Genomic DNA, 19,598 nt, shown 5'->3' on the forward strand with positions numbered 1-19,598 from the left:
CAACCCTACAACATAACAAGAACCAATGGTTTAAATGAAGTGGTATTCACATATTTTGGGGACAGTACTGTGCAAACCTATACATGACTACTCAGAAACACCACTGCAGAAAATTCAACGAAACTTATTCCCTGTTTGAAAAATGCGTAAATGATTTCAATAGAAATTAATAATTCGAGCCATATGCCATGTGTCTTATTAAATTTAAAATTTTTGAATATCTGATATCTCAGTTCTGAGGGTTAGGCAGGGCTTTGATGAAAGCATATGGCTTTAGTACTTACATGCACCCATTTACTGTTGGATTATGCTCCAGGAGTTAGTGCTGCTAGCAGAGGTTGTGTGATGAACAACACCATGCAATTGAGTGTCTCTGAAACTGCATCTTGCAAAAACATAAAAGGAAGTGAGCCTGGAGACTTACTGCTGATTTTCTAGCTGCGTGGAATACATATATGATGCAAACAACTTCTTAAACCCAACAGGGATCCCAATATTAATTCCTCCTCTGTGGACTACTATCTCATCTGGGTAAATTGTGACCTAGAACATCTATAGGTAGGGATGTTAGAGAATTCAAAACAAAAACAGAAACGGAAATTGAAGAGGAAAGTGATGAAGCTTGCTTATTTGCCCCATATTAGAAATAGAAATCAATCAAGTGAATACCAGTTAGTATTTGCTGTTGCTGGTGTGCAGGGTTTTAAGTATAATCAATAGCATTATTTTCCCAATTTAAATTGTGTTCCCTTTGCATGAAAATGAACGGCCTTTGAAATGAAAAGAATGGTGTTACATCAATGATTACATCAATTACTTTATTATTATTTTTTATAAAATTTTTATCAGGATTTTCTCATTTTTTAAGACAAACACACAAAAACATAAACATACATATCAACATTACACACAAATAACACATATAATTGTAAAATCTTATTTTCTTAACCACTTTCCCGGACTTCCCCCACCTCCCCTTCTTGCATCCCCATTCAAAGTTTAGCCCAGCAAGTTCTTTGTACCCAAATTAATCCCTTGTTAATATTTTACTTAAATCATCTTAATTAACCAATTTCAAACCTCTATATTTCATTTTAATACCCAACATCAACCCCTTTTTCTAAGATTGATCCACATTCCCTTTCACGAAGTTCCCAATTATTAAAATACTTACAAAAAATCTTAACAAATAAAAACATATACTTGTAACCCTTTGGGTTCTAAAGTTCTTTCCCCCCCCTTCCCCCGGTTTTGATCCCTAAAAAAATGTCCTTCAATCTGTCAGTTCTCAGCCTGGATCTATCACATCCGAGGCCTTTAAGTCTCTTAAGTCTCTTTCAGTCCCTTTCAGCCGGTTTTGTTGACTGTCCTTTATGTTGAACATCCGATCTCGGAGCATCTTTGACCCAGTAGGGTCTGTATTTTTTCCAACCAGTCCTCCATATTCAAAGGAAGAGTCCAGATCCTGCTTCTTATTCTTTCCAAGTCCAAATATCCCAAATGTCCCAAACATTCCAATTTTCACCTTGGTCAAAATTGTAATCCATAGGTCTTCCGGACTCCCCATAGGGAAGAATCCCCAATCTTCATTCTTGATTTCAAACCAAATTTTCGACATCCGAACTTTACCTTCCTTGTATTCTGACCTTAGAGGCCTCTGGTTGTCCTTTTTCACTTGCATCATTTCTGCTCCTCCTTCACATTCCTCCAAAACGGCACATATATCTTGCTTCCCAGCTGTAGATTCTTCTTGAGTCAAGTCCACCACTTCAGCAGAGTTGTTTATTTTAAAATTCAAAGTTGTCAGATTCGTAGCCATAACATGACTCTGCTCTTGCAGCATTCCCAGGAGTTCAAAGACCCTATCCAGCTCTGCTTGTAATTTTCCATCTGCAGCCATTGTAATGTCCCAAATCCCCTCTAGAGGGATTTTGGTTACTAAGTGTTCTTTTTCCAACAATCAGGTTATTTTGTTAAAATAAAAAAATTCCTTCCAGTAGCACCTTAAAGACCAGCTAAGTTAGTTATTGGTATGAGCTTTCGTGTGCATGCACACTTCTTCAGATACACTGAAACAGAAGTTGCCAGATCCTTCTATATAGTGAGAAGGTGGGGAGGGGTGTTACTCAGAAGGGTGGTGGGAATGGGAGATAGGCAGATAGCTGGGAGAGCCTGTTGACGACTCTTAACGACTGTAATAGGTCTTACAGGAAAAGGCAAGGGGTGAGGAGGTGAGAAATGGTTTAGTCATGTATAGTGAGATAAGAATCCAATGTCTTTGTTCAGCCCAGGTATTTCCATGGTTTTAAGTTTGGTAATGAGTTGTAATTCAGCAGCTTATCTCCCATTCCCACCACCTATCTCCCATTCCCACCACCCTTCTGAGTAACACCCCTCCCCACCTTCTCACTATATAGAAGGATCTGGCAACTTCTGTTTCAGTGTATCTGAAGAAGTGTGCATGCACACGAAAGCTCATACCAAGAACTAACTTAGTTGGTCTTTAAGGTGCTACTGGAAGGAATTTTTTTATTTTGACTATGGCAGACCAACACGGCTACCTATCTACTACTGGAACCATGGAAGGTTATTTTGTTGTTATTGCCACTCTATTTTTAAAAGCTTACAGTCCAATGTAACAAAAGTAACCGACACAAGTAACAAAAACGGAATTTCCTGACTTTGACAGCTCAGTTGACAGCTGTCAAACTCTATAGATATCTTCACAGGCTCCCTCACAGGTCACTCCCGGATCCAGGGGAGGGGGTTAAACTTCAACTCTAAAGATCAGTTCTAATCCTCCAGCGATAAACTTATAAGTCCAAATCGTAAAATTAAGAATTTTATCTCAAAAAGAGAAAAACAGTCTCTCGATCTTAGTTGTTTAATTCTTGCTTTAAATTGCCTGCAAGGGGGGGGAGACGGACTTCCTTTTGGCACCTCCCCCGGTCGTAATTTTTTAATTCCAAATTCCATATTACTCATGGGTTGTTACATTTTGAGTCCAAATGATCAAGGAAAGAAGTCAGCGCTCTCCAGTCATGGCTTGCGGCTTCACTCTGTGGAAGAAGCGGTCTACTCACAGCACCACGCCACTCTCCGCCACCCGCTCCGAAGCCTTTAAAAAGGCTTCTTTGTGGGTCGGAGGGGGCGCAAATGGTGCCCGCCGAGTCACCAAGTCCACAGGCATCCGCGCCTGTGGTTTCTAAGGGTCCCTGCATCGCCGCCGCGGCAGGACCCCTCCTCCACCGAGCCGATTCCCTCCAGAGCTTGGAGGGAATCCGCCATTAGCTGATCGCACCAACCCGGAAGTCCCTACATCAATTACTTTAAGTAGTAGGCAGGTCAGATGGTTTTGCCTAAGGAGGTGGTCCTTTGGGTATTTGAAGGCAATATGGATGCTTGATGGTGAGGATTGCAGGCTTGATTGAAGGATGGCAAGAATAACAAAAGCAATGCACACTTAAGTCTGAGCAGACTGAATAGATATATTACTGTATGCAGCTGAACACAGTTCACAGAAATAGACTACAAGAAACATATTACTCCATAGCCAGGCATGACAGAAAGAAATGCAGTAAGCAGCATAGATCATGCCCCTTTGGTTGCTGCCAGGGAAATCTGTAGACACAGCTGTAGGTTGTCCCCTTTACACATCTAGAAACAGACACAGCTAAATCTTAAGGATCCAGCACAAAATATGCTTATTGAGCATTTATCCTGATGTGCTTGCACAAAGATTACACATATTACAGCCATTGTACTTATTATGGCCATCAACTCAGGGTAAGGAGATAAGGAGGAAATTACCTACTTTCATTTGATTTAATATATCAAATCAACACTTTCTTGCTAAGACAACAGCCATAACACAGCAGCTGGTCAGAAATAACAACTGAGAGCATAGTCGGATAAACAAGCCCATGCACAAAAGGTGGTATAGTGCAAATAAACAGAGGAGAAGTCATACAACTAAATGGAGTACTCTAGTCACCCCAACAGAGTCCAAAATATATACCCAAAATGTTTTATTAGCTTTGAAACATAAAGGACAGGGGTGAATTCAGTCAAATCCTTTTTTAAAAAAATGGCAATAGTACAGTATTTTAAAAATGTAAGACACAAAGAGATGAGCAGGTCAAAAAGGCTTCTCCCCCCCCCCCCTCCATAGCAGAAGGGAACTTTAGGATGGTGGAATCCTTTTTTCTGTAAAACCCTTTCTTTAAACACTACATTACACTACACAGTCTCTCACATATTATTCTCATAAACCATGATTCTGTATCTTCAATTTTTGATGCGCTTAAAGGGAGAAAATTGAGTAAAGCCTTTCATAAACCCTTAATCTACCAAATACAAACTTTAAGGCTTTGTGAACTTCTTTGTTTCTCAAGCTATAGATGAGGGGATTGATCAAGGGATTTAGGATGGTGTAGAAGAGTGAAAATACTTTATTGAGATCTCTCAGAGTCGGGGTTTCTGGCAACATGTAGACAACGATTATTGAACCATAAAAAGTGCAAACCACAATGAGATGAGAGGAGCAGGTCAAAAACGCTTTTTCCCTCCCAATAGCAGATGGAATCTTCAGGACAGTGGTGATAATGTAAACATAGGATGTGAGAGTCAACAAGAATGGGGTGATGGTATAAAAGAAGGCTGAGAGGACAGTGAAGAGCTCAATGCTGCTAGTGTCACTGCAAGAGAGTTTTTCCATTGGGTTCAGGTCACAAAAATAATGGTCTATGACATTGGGTCCACAGAAATGTAATTGAGCTAGTAAGTATATAACTATGCAATTAATCAACATACCATTAATCCATGTTGCAACTATAAGCTGAAAACATAGTTTTCTATTCATAATAGAAGCATACAGCAATGGTCTGCATATTGCCACATAGCGGTCAAAGGACATCATTGCCAGGAGATATGTTTCTACAGCTGCACAAGAGCCAAATAAGTAAAACTGGGCTATGCATCCATTCACAGAGATGGTTTTCTCTTCAGTTATCAAATTGATCAACATTTTGGGCAGGATGATTGAACTATAGCAAGTCTCCAGGCAGGACAAATTGGCCAGGAAGAAATACATAGGGGTGTGAAGGTGCTGATCAGCCACAACAAGCAAAATAATGAGAAAATTGCTAGTTAATGTCAAGATGTAAATCATGAGGAAGAGGGAGAAAAGGAAAGGCTGTAGCTCAGGACGATTCCCAAAACCCAAGAGGATGAATTCTTTGATAGTTGTCTGGTTTCCTTCTTCTGTGTTCCCCATTGTTTTAATCAACTGGAGGTCAACACAACCCTACAACATAACAAGAACCAATGGTTTTAATGAAGTGGTATTCACATATTTTGGGGACAGTACAGCAAGAGCAAATACACAACCTAAATGAAGGGTAGGTGGGCAGGTGTTCCACAGAGCAAGCCCAAAAAGGCCTCCAGTGTCAAGCCACAGTTTTAATTGGCCCCACAGCCACACACACCCTGTGCTCCCATTGGAGCACAGACCCTAGGGTGACCGTGGCACCACCACCAGCGCAACGCAGGGTAGAGCCCTGCCCCCACATTGGGGAGGAGGGTGTCCTGCACCCAGCGCACAACCTGGACCCTCCATTAAGAAGATCCAATTTACCGCTAAAGTTTACTACAGTTGTTGTTGTTTCTAATTAATTGATGGCATCACAATATTATTTAATTATCCCTCTTTGCAGGTGGACAGGTAGATCCTTAGGTGGAGAGCAATGTCCTTAGGTGGAGAGCAAGGCCTCCTGCTTCCAGACATGGAAAGCTCTAAAGCTTCCCCTCCTAAATTATTGGTGCTTCAATGGCAGAGATAACAAAAAGTAGTCATTCAGGGTGCGGGGTACTGGGGATAGATCAGGCTGAGCTTTGGATCATGAGACTTCCCAACCCCGTAATATGTATACACACAAGGCTCATTGACACATTAAATGTAAACTCAGAAACAAACCTCACATACTTTGGTGGAATGTATTTCCTTCTTACCAAGTGTGTATAGAATCCCACCCTAAATAAATAACAGGAGCCAAATGCTATTTCTGCCATGATGTCCAAAATGTTTCTATTTGTGATATTTTGCTTTTTAATGTTTGACAGGACTTTGAAAGAGGTCAAGAATAGAAGCATACGCTTTAGTTCTTACCTGCACTCAGCTCCTGTTTCCTTGAATAATTTTCCAAGATTTAATACCAGTAGCAGAGGATTTCTCTAAATCTGCAAAGAAAAACAACGAGCTGCAGCTCTGTTGTTCCTATTGTAAAACAAGTGTTTCTGAAACAGTTTCTTACAGAAGCTTCAAAGAGGTAAGAAGTTGAACTTGCATCTGGATTCTTGGCTGTTTGGAAAACTTTTATGATGTAAACAACCTTCTAAACCTAATCGGAGACTCCCATATTAAATCTTCCATGGAGCATCTACTTCATTTGAACAAGTGTAATCTGTGGCATCTGCAAATTGTTTCAGCCACACTAAAACATTTCCAAGCTCCCACTGTTGGCTGAAACATATTCATACTCAGAATACAAAGTGGACTGCTATTTGTCTATCAACAGAGTTGCAGTTTCCTGATGAGCCATCACAAAACCAGAATTGTCAGCATTTTTATCATAGAATTCCTCTCAAGTAGCCCTGGATGTATCAGTAGATGGCCCATTTATGCTGTGTGCAGGCAGAGATGACTTCAGAAGCTCTAATGAGCATGTGTGGATTTGACACAGAGCCTATTCCCAAAGTACCACAATCCCATTTGAGTTGATTATGCTTCGTTCTGAGTACCTCAAAAGCCCAATGCTGTATCTCAATAATGTTTCAAATTAAGACTGAGGCAAAAGTCCTTACTTCAGAAGTTTTTTGGGGGTGGGGTGAGATTTGAGGGAACGGTTATTGGTAGTTCATTAGCGTGGAGCTTATCACGTGTTTGGCTGTGCTGACAACGCTGCGCATTGTTGTTTTACAAAAAGCTTCCTTTTACCTCTGCTGACATGGGGGCGGTGTGCAGATGGGGTCCACTCTTTTCACCCTCCAGAATGCCCCACACAGAAAACCTTGTGGAAGGAGGGGGATGATGACCACCAAGAGGAACTCTTCACTGTCAGCTCATACAGAAGAGCCAAGATGAAAAATGAAAGAAAAAAGGCAATTTCTGCAACATTCCATTAATCATGCAAATCCTGAGGCCCTTCTCTCAGTTCTGCCCCTCTCACAGGCATGCTTGGTAGGGACACAGGAGAAGACCTTCTCAGTGGCTGCTCCCAGACTGCCTCCCTAGGGAAGCTAGACTGGCTCCTTCCTTGGCGGTCTTCCACCAGCACATGAAGACTTCCCTGTTCCTACAAGCGTTTGAGAACTAACTGCTTTTAATGAAAGGGCTGGTACTGTGCTGTTTTCATTGTAATGATTTGTATGGGTTGAAAGTTTTTATGTATGTATATAGTTTTAATTTGATCAATGTTTAATTGTTTTCTTAATTATTGCGTTTTTTCTATGTTGTTAACAGTTCTTACTTTTATCTGTAAGCTGCCTTAAGTCCCATCAGGGAAAACAGAAGGGTAGGTAAGATTTTGAAATATGAAATCTCACAGACAAAGAATGTGAGCGTATGAGATCATAGAAGCCAACTCCAGGGTGCCGTAGGCTCCAGGCACCCCCAAGGTCAGTGAGAAGGAGGAAGAAGAGCCGCCACCGCAGGCCACCTCAATACGGATGTGCAACGTCACGCACACACGCCTGCACATAGTGCATGTGATGTCACACACACTACATGCAGGCATGTGTGTGTGATGTCACACATCCATGTTGTGTCAGTGAGCACCCACAATCCTGAGGGCAAGTTGGCACCCCTGTGTGAAATTTATATTATTTGCCTGCTGTCAGATGATGGTGTGGTTGCTCGAGAGTAAACAGGCAAGACTCCAACCTGTCTTTTCCAGGCTTTATTATCTGTACAAACTATTTTACAGTGCAGAGTGTCACAAGTCCATGTCTGCTCAGTCGCTGGCAGAATCTGGGAGTGGGTGGTCCTTATACCTTCCCCAGCATAACAGTCGTGTGACCCCCATTCTTCTCCTCCTCTCTCTGTGTGCAAACCTTCTGCGCAACGTGGGCGCTGGCAAAGAGGGACTTGCCTCCCCTCCCCTTTGCTGGTGTTGAGGCTCTCCCTAGCATCTTCTGATCCCTGCGCCCCTTCCCCACTGGAGGCGGGGCTTCCCTCCTCGCCAGAGGAAGAACTGCTTCACAAGATCTTCAGAGGCTCCCTATAACACAACTGCCCTTCCACCTCTCGCCTCTGAGCTGATGGCAGTTCCCAGACACCTATGGTCTGCTTATGGGTGTCTAGTAACTTGTAACACTCCCACTAATCATTTATTGTACGTTAAAAAGGCAAACAAGAAGGGCGGGTGAAAAAGGACTTTTGCCTTCCAATAGTCAATGAAATCTTTATTCTGTTAACAATAGTACAAGGATAAAACGTGATTGTCAGAAGAAAGGGATGGCTGTGACTTTAAATGCATTTATATGCACACTTCGACACTTGGCACTCGCACGGGCATTTTTGTACACATTACTTTAAGAACTGCATTACAGAATCTAGAGATGTATGGATTTTGAAACATGGCTGCATTTCAGTTTGCATCTTGTTTCAGAATGTGGAAATTGGGTAAGTTTGCCTTGGAATGCAAGTTGAAATGAATTTCTCTCTACCTTTTTTGTTGTTGTTTAGTCATTTAGTCATGTCCAACTCTTCATGACCCCATGGACCTGAGCACGCCAGGCACTCCTGTCTTCCACTGTCTCCCGCAGTTTGGTCAAACTCATGTTAGTAGCTTCGAGAACACTGTCCAACCATCTTGTCCTCTGTCATCCCCTTCTCCTTGTGCCCTCAATCTTTCCCAACATCAGGGTCTTTTCCAGGGAGTCTTATCTTCTCATGAGGTGGGCAAAGTACCTACCTATATATCCCACCTGATGCAGTGCAGAGGAAAATTGTTCTTCTAAACTACCATACCCTTAGAAAAACAAGTGATTCTGTGTCACGGACTACCTAGATGAAGAAGAATGGTGGGAGGCTACAGCTGGGGAACACACACACCCCAGGAAGCATCAGAGTGGTAAGGCTCTAAGCCAGGAAAATGCTGGTGGGATACCGAAGACAGGCCAGAGGAAGAAGGGGGAGCAGATGGGTTGGAAGCTGAGTAAGCAACAGGTTAAGTGAAAGTGAGGCAGTTAAGTAGGAGAAGCAGGCTGAGGCTGTGACGGATCCCCAGCAGCCTGCCAGTTCCACTATTTCCTTCTCCCCTCCTCTTCTGTCCCCAAGATCAAGGAGGGTATTACATAAAGCAGAACAAAAGGCACAGAGAGCCCCTCCTCGAAGGAGTTTGCAATGGTTAGGAAGGAATCCAGCTGAGGAGGAATCTTAGGAGGAAGTGGGAAGCTCAGATCTTCATTTCTGGCAACTGATTCATCAGGCTAGACGTGGCCACAGAGTTTCGCTGATGTTTCCCTCTGAATAAAGACTCAACCTTACTGCTCCTCTCTGAGTTTCTGTGCTGAACTGCAGCTGAAATTGCTCTGACATTCTAGCAGCAGCAGCAGAAGGGGAGGGCAAGAGAGGTTCATAATAAATGCAATGGGTGGAACAGTTAAACTCACCTCTCCTCATACTGCAAACTCAAACCAGGTCAGATGTGGTGTCCAATTGGGATTTGTTTGTTTGTTTGTTGTTTAACTTTCCAGGTCCTCATCTTTCCAAGGCACACAATTCACTGACAAGCTATACTAGATATTTTTATCTTAACCTCCTGGATAGAAGCTCCAGTTTAAATGTGGATGTTGGGATGATGCCTTGAAGCACAATGATATATTCCATTTGTTTGTTTATACATATTACTGCCATCAACACAGGGCTAAGCAGCTACAGAGCAAGCAACTGACATGTCATTGCTAAGCTAAAAGTCATAGCACAAGAGTTGCTCAGAAATGTGAACCAAAAGCAAAAATTATCCCAACAACATTTTTGAGTACACCAAAAGGAATTCAACAACCAAATGGTGTGGCCACCCAGATGAGGTCAGCAGCTATACCTCAAAACTTCTGATTGACTTTTAAGCACTGAGGAAAGGGATGAATTCAGCCGGATCCTTGACAAATTCAGATGACTCCTTACAAAAAATAGCCATCTACTACAAACCGTTCTTAGGGCTTTGTGAACATCTTTGTTTCTCAAGCTATAGATGAGGGGATTGATCAAGGGAGTTAGGATGGTATAGAAAAGGGAGAATACTTTATTGAGATCTCTCAGAATCGGGGTGGCTGGCAACATGTAGACGATTATTATTGTAGAATAAAAAATGCAAACTACAGTGAGATGAGAGGAGCAGGTCAAAAATGCTTTTTTCCTACCAATAGCAGATGGGATCTTTAAGATGGTGGCAATGATGCAGACATAGGATATGAGAGTCAGCAGGAATGGGGTGATGGTGTACAATGCGCACAAGAGGAAGGCGAAGAGGTCGATCAGGCTTGTATCACTGCATGAGAGTTTTTCCATTGGGATCAAGTCACAAAAGTAATGGTCTATGACATTTGGACCACAGAAGGATATCTGGGCCATCAGATAGGCTACTATGCCATTGCCCAGCAAAGAACTAATACATGGCCCAGCCATGAGCTTAACACAGAGCTTTCCATGCATGATGGAGGCATAGTGTAAGGGTTTACAGATTGCCAGGTAGCGGTCATATGACATTGCTGCCAGGAGGTATGTTTCTATAGCTGCAAAGAAGCCGAAGAAAAATAGTTGGGCTATGCAGCCACTAACAGAAATGGTTCTCTCTCCAGTTATCAAATTGCTCAACATTTTGAGCAAGGTGACGGAGCTATAGCAAATCTCCAGGAAAGACAAATTACTCAAGAAGTAGTACATGGGAGTTTGAAGGTGCTGATCAGCCACAACCAGCAAAATGATGAGGAAATTCCCTGCTAGCGTCAAAATATAAATCATGAGGAAGAGGGACAAAAGCAAAGGCTGCAGCTCAGGCTGATCCCCATATCCCAAAAGGATGAATTCTTTGATTGCTGTCTGGTTTCCTTCTTCATTCTTCCACATTGTCTTTATCCAACTGAGGTCAAGGCAGCCCTATAACATAATCAGAGCACTTTTAATACAGAGGTGCACACTGAGAGCGAAATCCATGGGTGGAGGGTAGGAATGGCATGGAAATTTGATTCATTTCACATTCAATGCTAAATTTATCAAATTCACACTTTCTGGTATAATATGATAATCAACACATAACCATCCTCCCATACTATCCAAATTTTGTGATGTAGTTATCCAAACAGTGTTCACAAATATGCACGTATTATGGGAAAGTGTGCAAAAAAAATATGTAGATTTGTGGAAGTACCATACAAAATTGTATTATATTGCTGGCCAAAATGTGTCTGTAAGAAATACACACAAAAATGCAGAACAACCTTCATGGGGATTTTTCTTAAGAAATACAGATTCCTGCAGATATGTGGTGAACTGAATGTGGAAAAAATAGAAGCTGATTAGATAGATTCTTCCATCCTTAGCAGTGTCCAGCCACTCCTGCTTCCATCCAAATTTTGCCCCCCTCCCCTATGAATGTTGCTCCAATATCAGACAAAGCAAAAAGGAGGGCTTCTGGAGTCATGTTGAAAATGGATCAGGCTAAACTTTGGATCCAAAGTCCTCCTATTCCCCTGAGGAATAGGTACACAAAATACAAACACATTGCCCTGGATGCAAATACAAGCTATCTCTACACATGTACAGGTGTTTGTGTGAAAGAGTGTACACTTGTTAATTTTGTACAGCTCATGTAGAAACCTGTGTACATGCAGATAACTGTATGTGTTTTCAGTTTGTTGTTTACACACACCTATAGGTTGTATACTCAATGAATCTGTATCTGTACTCCCCAACACTCACATCAGAACTAGGAGGAAAGCACATCAAATCTTGGAACTGGTTTATGTATTTTCCTTACCATTGAAACCATTGGGGAGGAGAACATTTTATTAAAACAGCTCCCCCAAAGGGAAACAATGCCATGCACATGATCTTCCACCCTTTATAGAATTGCACCCAAAAATTAACAACAGGAGCCACATTCCACTTCTGCTATCTTTTCCAATATTCTTGGATTTTGGTTCTTAATGTTAGTCAGGGTTTTGAAAGATGATGAATATAAAGTGTGCGGATTTAGTACTTGCCTTCCCTTATGTATCTGCATTCAGTGATTAGTACCAGGATCAGTACAGGTAGCAGAGGATTTCTCTGAATTTGTGTTGAAAAACAACGAGCTGTAACTTCATTGTCTCAGCTGCAAAATGAGTGCCTCTGAAGAGGCTTCTTTCAATAGCTTAAAAGAAGCGAGTCTGGGGACGTGCTTCTGATTTTCTGGTTGTGTGGAAATCATTTATGATGCAACCAACCTTCTAAACCCAAAGGAAATCCCGATATTAATTGCTCCTCCATCAGACTGCAGTCACCTTTTTCCTGCACTCCAGAGTTTGATGCACTTTGGATCTCTGTGTCTTTTTATCTACCTTTAAGTCTTAGGCACAAATTGCCTTCTGCTCCTCCTAGCGGTCACTTCTCTCACTTGCATCTCATTAGCTGCTCCCTTTAAAATTCAGCTGCTATGTACAGGTATTTTAGCTGGGCATCAGTTTGTACTATGTGAACCAAGGTAGGGCAGGAAGATGAGGATATTGTTGGTAGCTGGTATGGGAATAGAAGCAGCAAAAAATACAAATGGAGAGGGAGTCTTGTGTTGGACAGGGAGCAGAGAGAGGCTATTGTTTCTTTATTGTTGTTTAACAAATTTATATCCTGTCTTTCCAGAGAAACACATCGAAGACAAGCAAACACAAATAATCAATTTTAATAAAAGATATCATAATATAAAAGATAAATATAATATATATATACATATAATAAAATATAAAAGATCAGTTTCAATAAAAGATATAATAATATTAATAAAAATAATCACATCCATGAATGCAGCAGCTTGATTTTTAAAAATCAATGAAGGGATAAAAGCTCATCACATGAATTAGAAACATGGTTAGCTTGTCATTCAAACAACAACAACAATGCTCACACCATAATGAACCCTAAAAACTCATTTCTGTAAAACAGCAATATGCAAGAGAAAAGATGGCAGATACTATCACTGAAGCTGATAAACTAGGACAACAACTTGGCAGATCAAATGTCTTGTAGGTAAGAAAAGCTATTATATAACACTGGAAGGCCAAGTAGCGGAGGAAAGAATGAACTTCCCCAGGGAAGGAATTTTAAAACTTGGACATAACTGAGAAGTCTCTCTGCCATATTCTCGTCCCAGTCCAATGGAACTCAGAAGTTAGCAAGGCATGAAGCAGAGAACTTTGGAGGGTATATGGGCCACCTACGTCATGGTTGTGTGCCGCGTATAGGAAAGAGGTAAGACACACACACACCAGACTACAGAAGGAAGCTGCAGCAGTGGTTGATAGACAAGGTTGAGAACTCTTATTCTTTTCCTATATACCTGGGGGTTACCACCTTTTCCTTCTTCTTGAGACTGATGACTTCCCATTCACTTTTATCTAATTGATCAATGAACCCCAAGTCACAGAACAGCTCAAGAAACTGCAGAATTGGAAACATCAGGAACACCAGTTCCTGAAAGAAAATGATCATGGCAAAAAACATGGCCTTGTATCCAACATTAGTTCTGAAAAGAAATATATTAAAATGAATGAATCTGACAGACTTACATCCATTAATTTCAGTGGATCTATCCAACTTGGTTGGATTCAGCCCATTAAAAAGACTGCAAAAGATGGGAGTACATATAAACAGGGATATGACTTGAGTGTGCATTTCTGTGATAAAGAAAATATTTTTTAAAAAACACAACCCCTAAATAAAACTAACAGCAAACATAGATCTGATGTTTATTACATAATTTGCTTTTGTTGAGTAGTTGATTATTCTTTAACAAATAGCTAGCCACAGGGGAAAATGGAGAACAGAAGATCAGGACTAAAGGATGATGTGATCCTAATTATAATTCACACACACACACACACACACACACACACACACACACACACTATTCACAGTAAGAAGAAAGTTCCCACTGGAGCCAGGGTTCTGCATACATGAGTACTTTGACTAGCTGATAAACTTAATGGAAAGGAAAGAGTTCAGATCATGCCTTGCAAAAGATGTTCAGTTTCTTCCAAACTCGTCTTAGAGCTTTGTGAACTTCTTGGTTTCTCAAGCTGTAGATGAGAGGATTGACCAAAGGATTCAAGATGGTATAGAAAATGGAGAAGACTTTATTCAGACCTCTTAGAGTTGGGGAGTCTGGCAACATGTAGACAATGATTAAAGTGCCATAAAATATGCAAACCACAATTAGATGAGAGGAGCAGGTGGAGAAGGCCTTTTTCCTTCCAGTGGTGGATGGGATCTTTAGGATGGTGGCAATGATGCAAACATAGGATGTGAGAGTCAATAAGAATGGGGCAACATTAAAATTGAAATTAAAGAAAAGGGCGGTGATTTCAACCATGCTTGTGTCACTGCAGGACAGTTTTACAATCGGGATGAAGTCACAAAAGTAATGATCTATGACATTGGGACCACAGAAGGATAGCTGAGCCATCATGATGATCACAATGAAGTTAGCCAGCAAAGAATTAATCCATGTTGCAGCCATTAGGTGAACACAGAACCTTCTACGCATAATGGTGCTGTAGTGTAAAGGTCTACATATAGCCAGATAGCGGTCATAGGACATTGCTGCCAGGAGATAGGTTTCTATACCAGCACACAAACCAAAGAAATAAAATTGGGCTATGCACCCACGAACAGAAATGGTTCTCTTTCCAGTTATCAAATTGGCCAACATTTTGGGTAAGATAATCAAGCTGTAGCAAGTCTCCATGCCAGATAAATTTCCCAGGAAGAAGTACATGGGAGTGTGAAGTTGCTGATCAGCCACAATGAGCAAAACAATCAGGAGGTTCCCAGTTAGTGACATAATAAAAACAATCAGGAAGAGGGCAAAAAGAAGAGGCTGCAGTTCAGGGAGATTCCCAAATCCCAAGAGAATGAATTCTATTGTGGCTGTCTGGTTTTCTTCTTCTCTATCCAACATGGGTCTTGTGTCAAACAAATGAGACATCAACTATAAAATATAATCTGAAATACAGACATTTTAATGTAGGGGAACCATGAATTATATTTTGTGCATGCAATTTTCTTGTAAACGCAACAGGGATGTCAGTCAAATCCATCAAAAGTGAACAATGAAATGGATTTATTTCAGTCTGTTTGATCCCTAGCATGGCACAGATGGTTGCTAGAAATGGTTTTTTTTCTATTTTTCTCCAGCATAAAGTTGTTTGGTTGGTTTGACATGAGCCCATTACCCCCAAATAGATATGTACATTATTTTGAAATTTTTGTTATTTACATATCCTTTGATGTATAATAACTGCTTTCCCAAATTCACAACAGAGGCCATGCTGCCGCTCTCGCATCTTCTCCTAGGGTGGGTTCATTGCTTATGTGCTGGCAGAGGCAAGCAATGGGATTGGCTAGCATTAGCAATGCTAGAGTGAACTAGGAAATGTTGTGTCTGTTCAGTTACCCCCACCCCAAGCTAATCACAATGATTCTAGGCAGTGTTCCTCCTCTACCTCAGAGAGTCTGTTGTGGAAAGAAACACCCATCCACCTTGCAGGATGTGCAGAGGGAGAGCTGTGAGCCACAGAGATAAAGAGTTCTGAACTTTGTGTGCAGCAGCTAGCAGGAGGCAGAAGCAGATAGTGGACTTGAAGCAATTGCATTGTAGTTAGGAGTTGACGGAATGGAAGGGGGAAGAGTTTGTGCAGGTGGGAGGACACCACCCCATTTTGCCTTAATGACTAGCATCCATGGCCAGTCCTTCTTGACACCCTCCTTTACCCTTTCTTTCTGATTCAAATGTGTGCTTAAACCCTGATGATGCTTTTTGCTTCTAGACTGCTACATCGTTGCCCAAAATAAAATGTGACCTTTAGAATGAAAAAGTTTCCCTACTCCTGGTCTAGATCAAATCCAATATAACAAAAGCATCATGAATGCAACCAAAAGATATACATTTAGTTTTTATTATGAGTCTACATTATTCAAGCTCTCAATAGGACATGAAATATTTTGCCAAAAATGAGCTCCACTTTTCTAAATTAGGAGGAGGAGAGACGATTGGACTGAGATATGAAAACATGTTAGTAGAGTGCCTTCACCTCAGAGCTAGACTCCATATCTGCTACTGAGGTTCATTCAAATATCCTTGAATTAATGAACTGATGTGTCCCAAAGACATACAAGAGTTTTAAAAATGGCATCACTCTGCAGAGCATAGCAGTGTTCGATAACTTGCCAGAGTGGTGCATACTCTAGTTATCTCTAGACTGGTGACAGGGAGTGGCCGCCGAGACCATTTAACACCGGTCCTGAAAAATCTTCATTGGCTCCCAGTACGTTTCCTAGCACAATTCAAAGTGTTGGTGCTGACCTTTAAAGCCCTAAACGGCCTTGGTCCAGTATATCTGAAGGAGCGTCTCCACCCCCATCGTTCTACCCGGACACTGAGGTCCAGCACCAAGGGCCTTCTGGCAGTTCCCTCACTGCGAGAAGCCAAGTTACAGGGAACCAGGCCAAGGGCCTTCTCCCTAGCAGATGTCAAGGCAATAAACATATTTTGTCAAAAAAATAATCTCAACCTCTTTCATTGGGATAAAAAGGGAGGAGAGCAACACAGTAAACTACATTAGCTTGAGAGCATAGACTGCCCTTTTTTTTTTTTTTTACTGACAGTCAATTTAAAAATCATTGAATTAATGAGTTTGTTTGCCTTAAAGTCAAAGGGGGCATTGAAAGATGGTACAATGCTGCCAAGAATAGCAGTGTTCTAGAACTTACCTGTAGTAAGTCACTGTCACAATCACAGATGTCCCAGGATTCATTAGCACCATTTCTCAAATCCTTTATAAAGAAACTGACATATTATCACCTATGGTGAATGCGTGTTCATAAAATAGCTTCTCATAAGCACTTAAAGGAAGTGATCCTGGGAGAGTGGCTTTTAATTTGCTGGCTTTCTGAACTATATGAATGATGCAACCAGCCTCCTAAACCCAAGAGAGATACCAAGGTTTTTTACCGTTCCATGGGATTTCTACATTGCCCAAAGCCTAGTACTTCTGAGGGCTAGGTTTTAAATCTCCAGGTAATTAATTCTGGGAGTTCAAAATGTCTGATTTATACAGAGATTATAATGTACGAACTGGGGAGAATATTGCAAAAAGGATCCCTCAGAGATGGGTGTGTCTCCAGCTTAATATAGAGGCCCCAATTGGAGCACAGTGCTCCTTGAGGAGAAGCATCTCACACTGGAGTTTACACCACTAGACCCGCAACCAACTACTGCCACTGCCACTTCCACTTGTACCTTTTGTCTCCCTTCCAGAAATGGGGGGAAATGTATTTTGGGGGAAAGTATAGCAAGTGGCAAATGGAATATATTTTTCCTATTAAACTGTGTAAATGGGCCACACAATAGCATTTCACCTCCAACCCTAAACAAGATTTGACTGGATAGCCAAATACATAAAATGGTTTTAGTTAGAAATATTCATGTATGGGATCTTAATATTTATACTGAGCGGAATATGTTTTTGGCATTATTATTGTTTCTTACCTAGGCATAGATAGACCCCCTGAACTCTGGTCCATCCCTGTTTTCAGAGGGGATGGGACTAAGAAAAATATATCTGCCACCAGTGTTTACATGGGGCAGCCATGTTTTCGCCACACAATTCCCCCTGAGAGTGACATAATGTCGTCAAATCTCATCGCTCTCAGGGTGATCTATGAGTAAGTGTGTGACAGCAAGGACCACCATGTGATGGCTGCCCAGATAGATCTGTGGACAGATAGATATTCTTATTTAAAAGTGTTAAAGGGGAGAGGGATTAAGGATGAAGGCAGTGAGAAAACCACTGAGCCACCTGGTAAAGTCATCCACTATTCCACAGATTCTGAATGACCTATTGATCTGTTCCATATTGTGATCCATCCTGTTTGGATCAACTGTGTCTCCTTTGAATTTGAGAAAGGTTGATTCCTCCTCCATCCCTCTTCTTATCTGCTCCTACCTATTAGAATTATTATAATGTTTTTGGAGGGGTTGTTTTAAAGCTCAGATAAATGTTTTAAAATGTATTGTCATGTAGTTTGGGAAGAAAGTCAACACATTGGGAAGAAACTGGGAAAGAAAGCCACGCAATGTACATTATGAGAGCATACAGTGTAGGAAAGTGGTGGGGAACTTCATGTCTAGGAGCCAAATGTGTCCCTCCAAGTTTCTCTGTTTGGATCTTGGGACTCCCCAAATACCACACCACCTCATTGGCCACACACATCTCTTTCCAGGCCACCTTCCTCCCACTGACCCTGCTTAGAAACCTCAGTGAGTGTTTTCAGATGACTGGAATGTGTCCTTGAGCTCTGATAATCCCGTTTGTTTTCATGGATGAAGCGAAAAGAGGTCTGTGTCTGTCAGGATGCTGTCATCCTGGTTGCCCAGGAAAGTATAAAGACAAGGAAAAGTTTCTTACAGTCCTTTTTTATTAAAAAAAATTCTACAGAGAGAGGCTATAGAACCCAGACTCTGGGATAATGCCATTGTTCCGAGTGAATCTCCACACACACCCCGTCTCTCCCACTTCCTCATTTGTCGTCATTATCTCCTCCTTTACAGGTGTCGCTAAGTGCCCTCAGTCTTTGACCTCTTTGCTTTCCTACTTTTAAGGCTTGCCATGTTCTGGAAGATGGTGGGTCTAGAATTTTTTCTAATGACAACATGTCGGTCAGCTATTATTTCTCAACTTTCCCATCTACCTTTGAGCTGTAACCTCCTGCAAACCCCTGTTGTAACTCTATACTGTCTTCCTCTTCCAGTGTGTAGAAATAAACCTACTGAGGAAAGTAAAAATTTATATTGATTGCTTGGCCCATTTTTTACTACTGCCCTTCCCCAGAATGAACTCTGCTCAGAAGGAAAGAGGCCATCAGTCTGAAAATGTTCCCCACTCCTGACATAAAGAAAACATGCAATTGCATTAGTTGTAATAAACTAAGAAACATTTCTTAAGGACATAGATTTTTATTTTTATTTTTAAAAAAAATCCAAAATTATTTTTCTGAGCAGTCCCAACAGACAGTCAAGATGCAGAAGTAAGCAGCTTTATTGACCAAAGTGCTTCAGAGATTTTAGTGGGAGAATCTATTTTACCACATGAATTATCTTTATTATTTATACCACCCATGATGGACTGGTATGGAAATGCTTAATAAATATTTTACATCATAATCCCCCCACACCAACTAAGTGAGCCTTATTGCTGAAACTACTCCAGAGATCTGCATCTAAGCAGAGAAGTATGTGGGGAATATTAACAATAAATAAACGGTGCTGTGAAATTTGCAGCCCATC

The 19,598-nt window shown here is 41.2% G+C and overlaps 2 protein-coding genes across 2 annotated transcripts; both read right to left on the reverse strand.

Annotated features, from left to right (window-relative positions):
* Positions 1 to 10,011: 10,011 nt before the first annotated feature.
* On the reverse strand, positions 10,012 to 11,152 carry LOC310691020 (olfactory receptor 1E16-like). Its single transcript, XM_083470611.1, has one exon. It carries the CDS (start codon positions 11,126 to 11,128, stop codon positions 10,091 to 10,093), a length of 1,038 nt encoding a protein of 345 aa, XP_083326737.1. The 5' UTR covers positions 11,129 to 11,152; the 3' UTR covers positions 10,012 to 10,090.
* Positions 11,153 to 14,258: 3,106 nt separating this feature from the next.
* On the reverse strand, positions 14,259 to 15,212 carry LOC310692551 (olfactory receptor 1f45-like; the record flags this gene model as incomplete). Its single annotated transcript, XM_083473499.1, has 1 exon — positions 14,259 to 15,212. One exon carries the CDS (start codon positions 15,210 to 15,212, stop codon positions 14,259 to 14,261), a length of 954 nt encoding a protein of 317 aa, XP_083329625.1.
* Between the last annotated feature and the right edge of the window lie 4,386 nt (positions 15,213 to 19,598).

Source organism: Podarcis liolepis (assembly GCF_965112155.1).
Source record: "Podarcis liolepis genome assembly, chromosome: 13".
Taxonomy (NCBI): Eukaryota; Metazoa; Chordata; class Lepidosauria; order Squamata; family Lacertidae; genus Podarcis; species Podarcis liolepis.

Bases quoted from the DNA above. Each gene is read 5' to 3' on its own strand.
- LOC310691020 (XM_083470611.1), bottom strand. From the start codon at position 11,128: ATGTGGAAGAATGAAGAAGGAAACCAGACAGCAATCAAAGAATTCATC.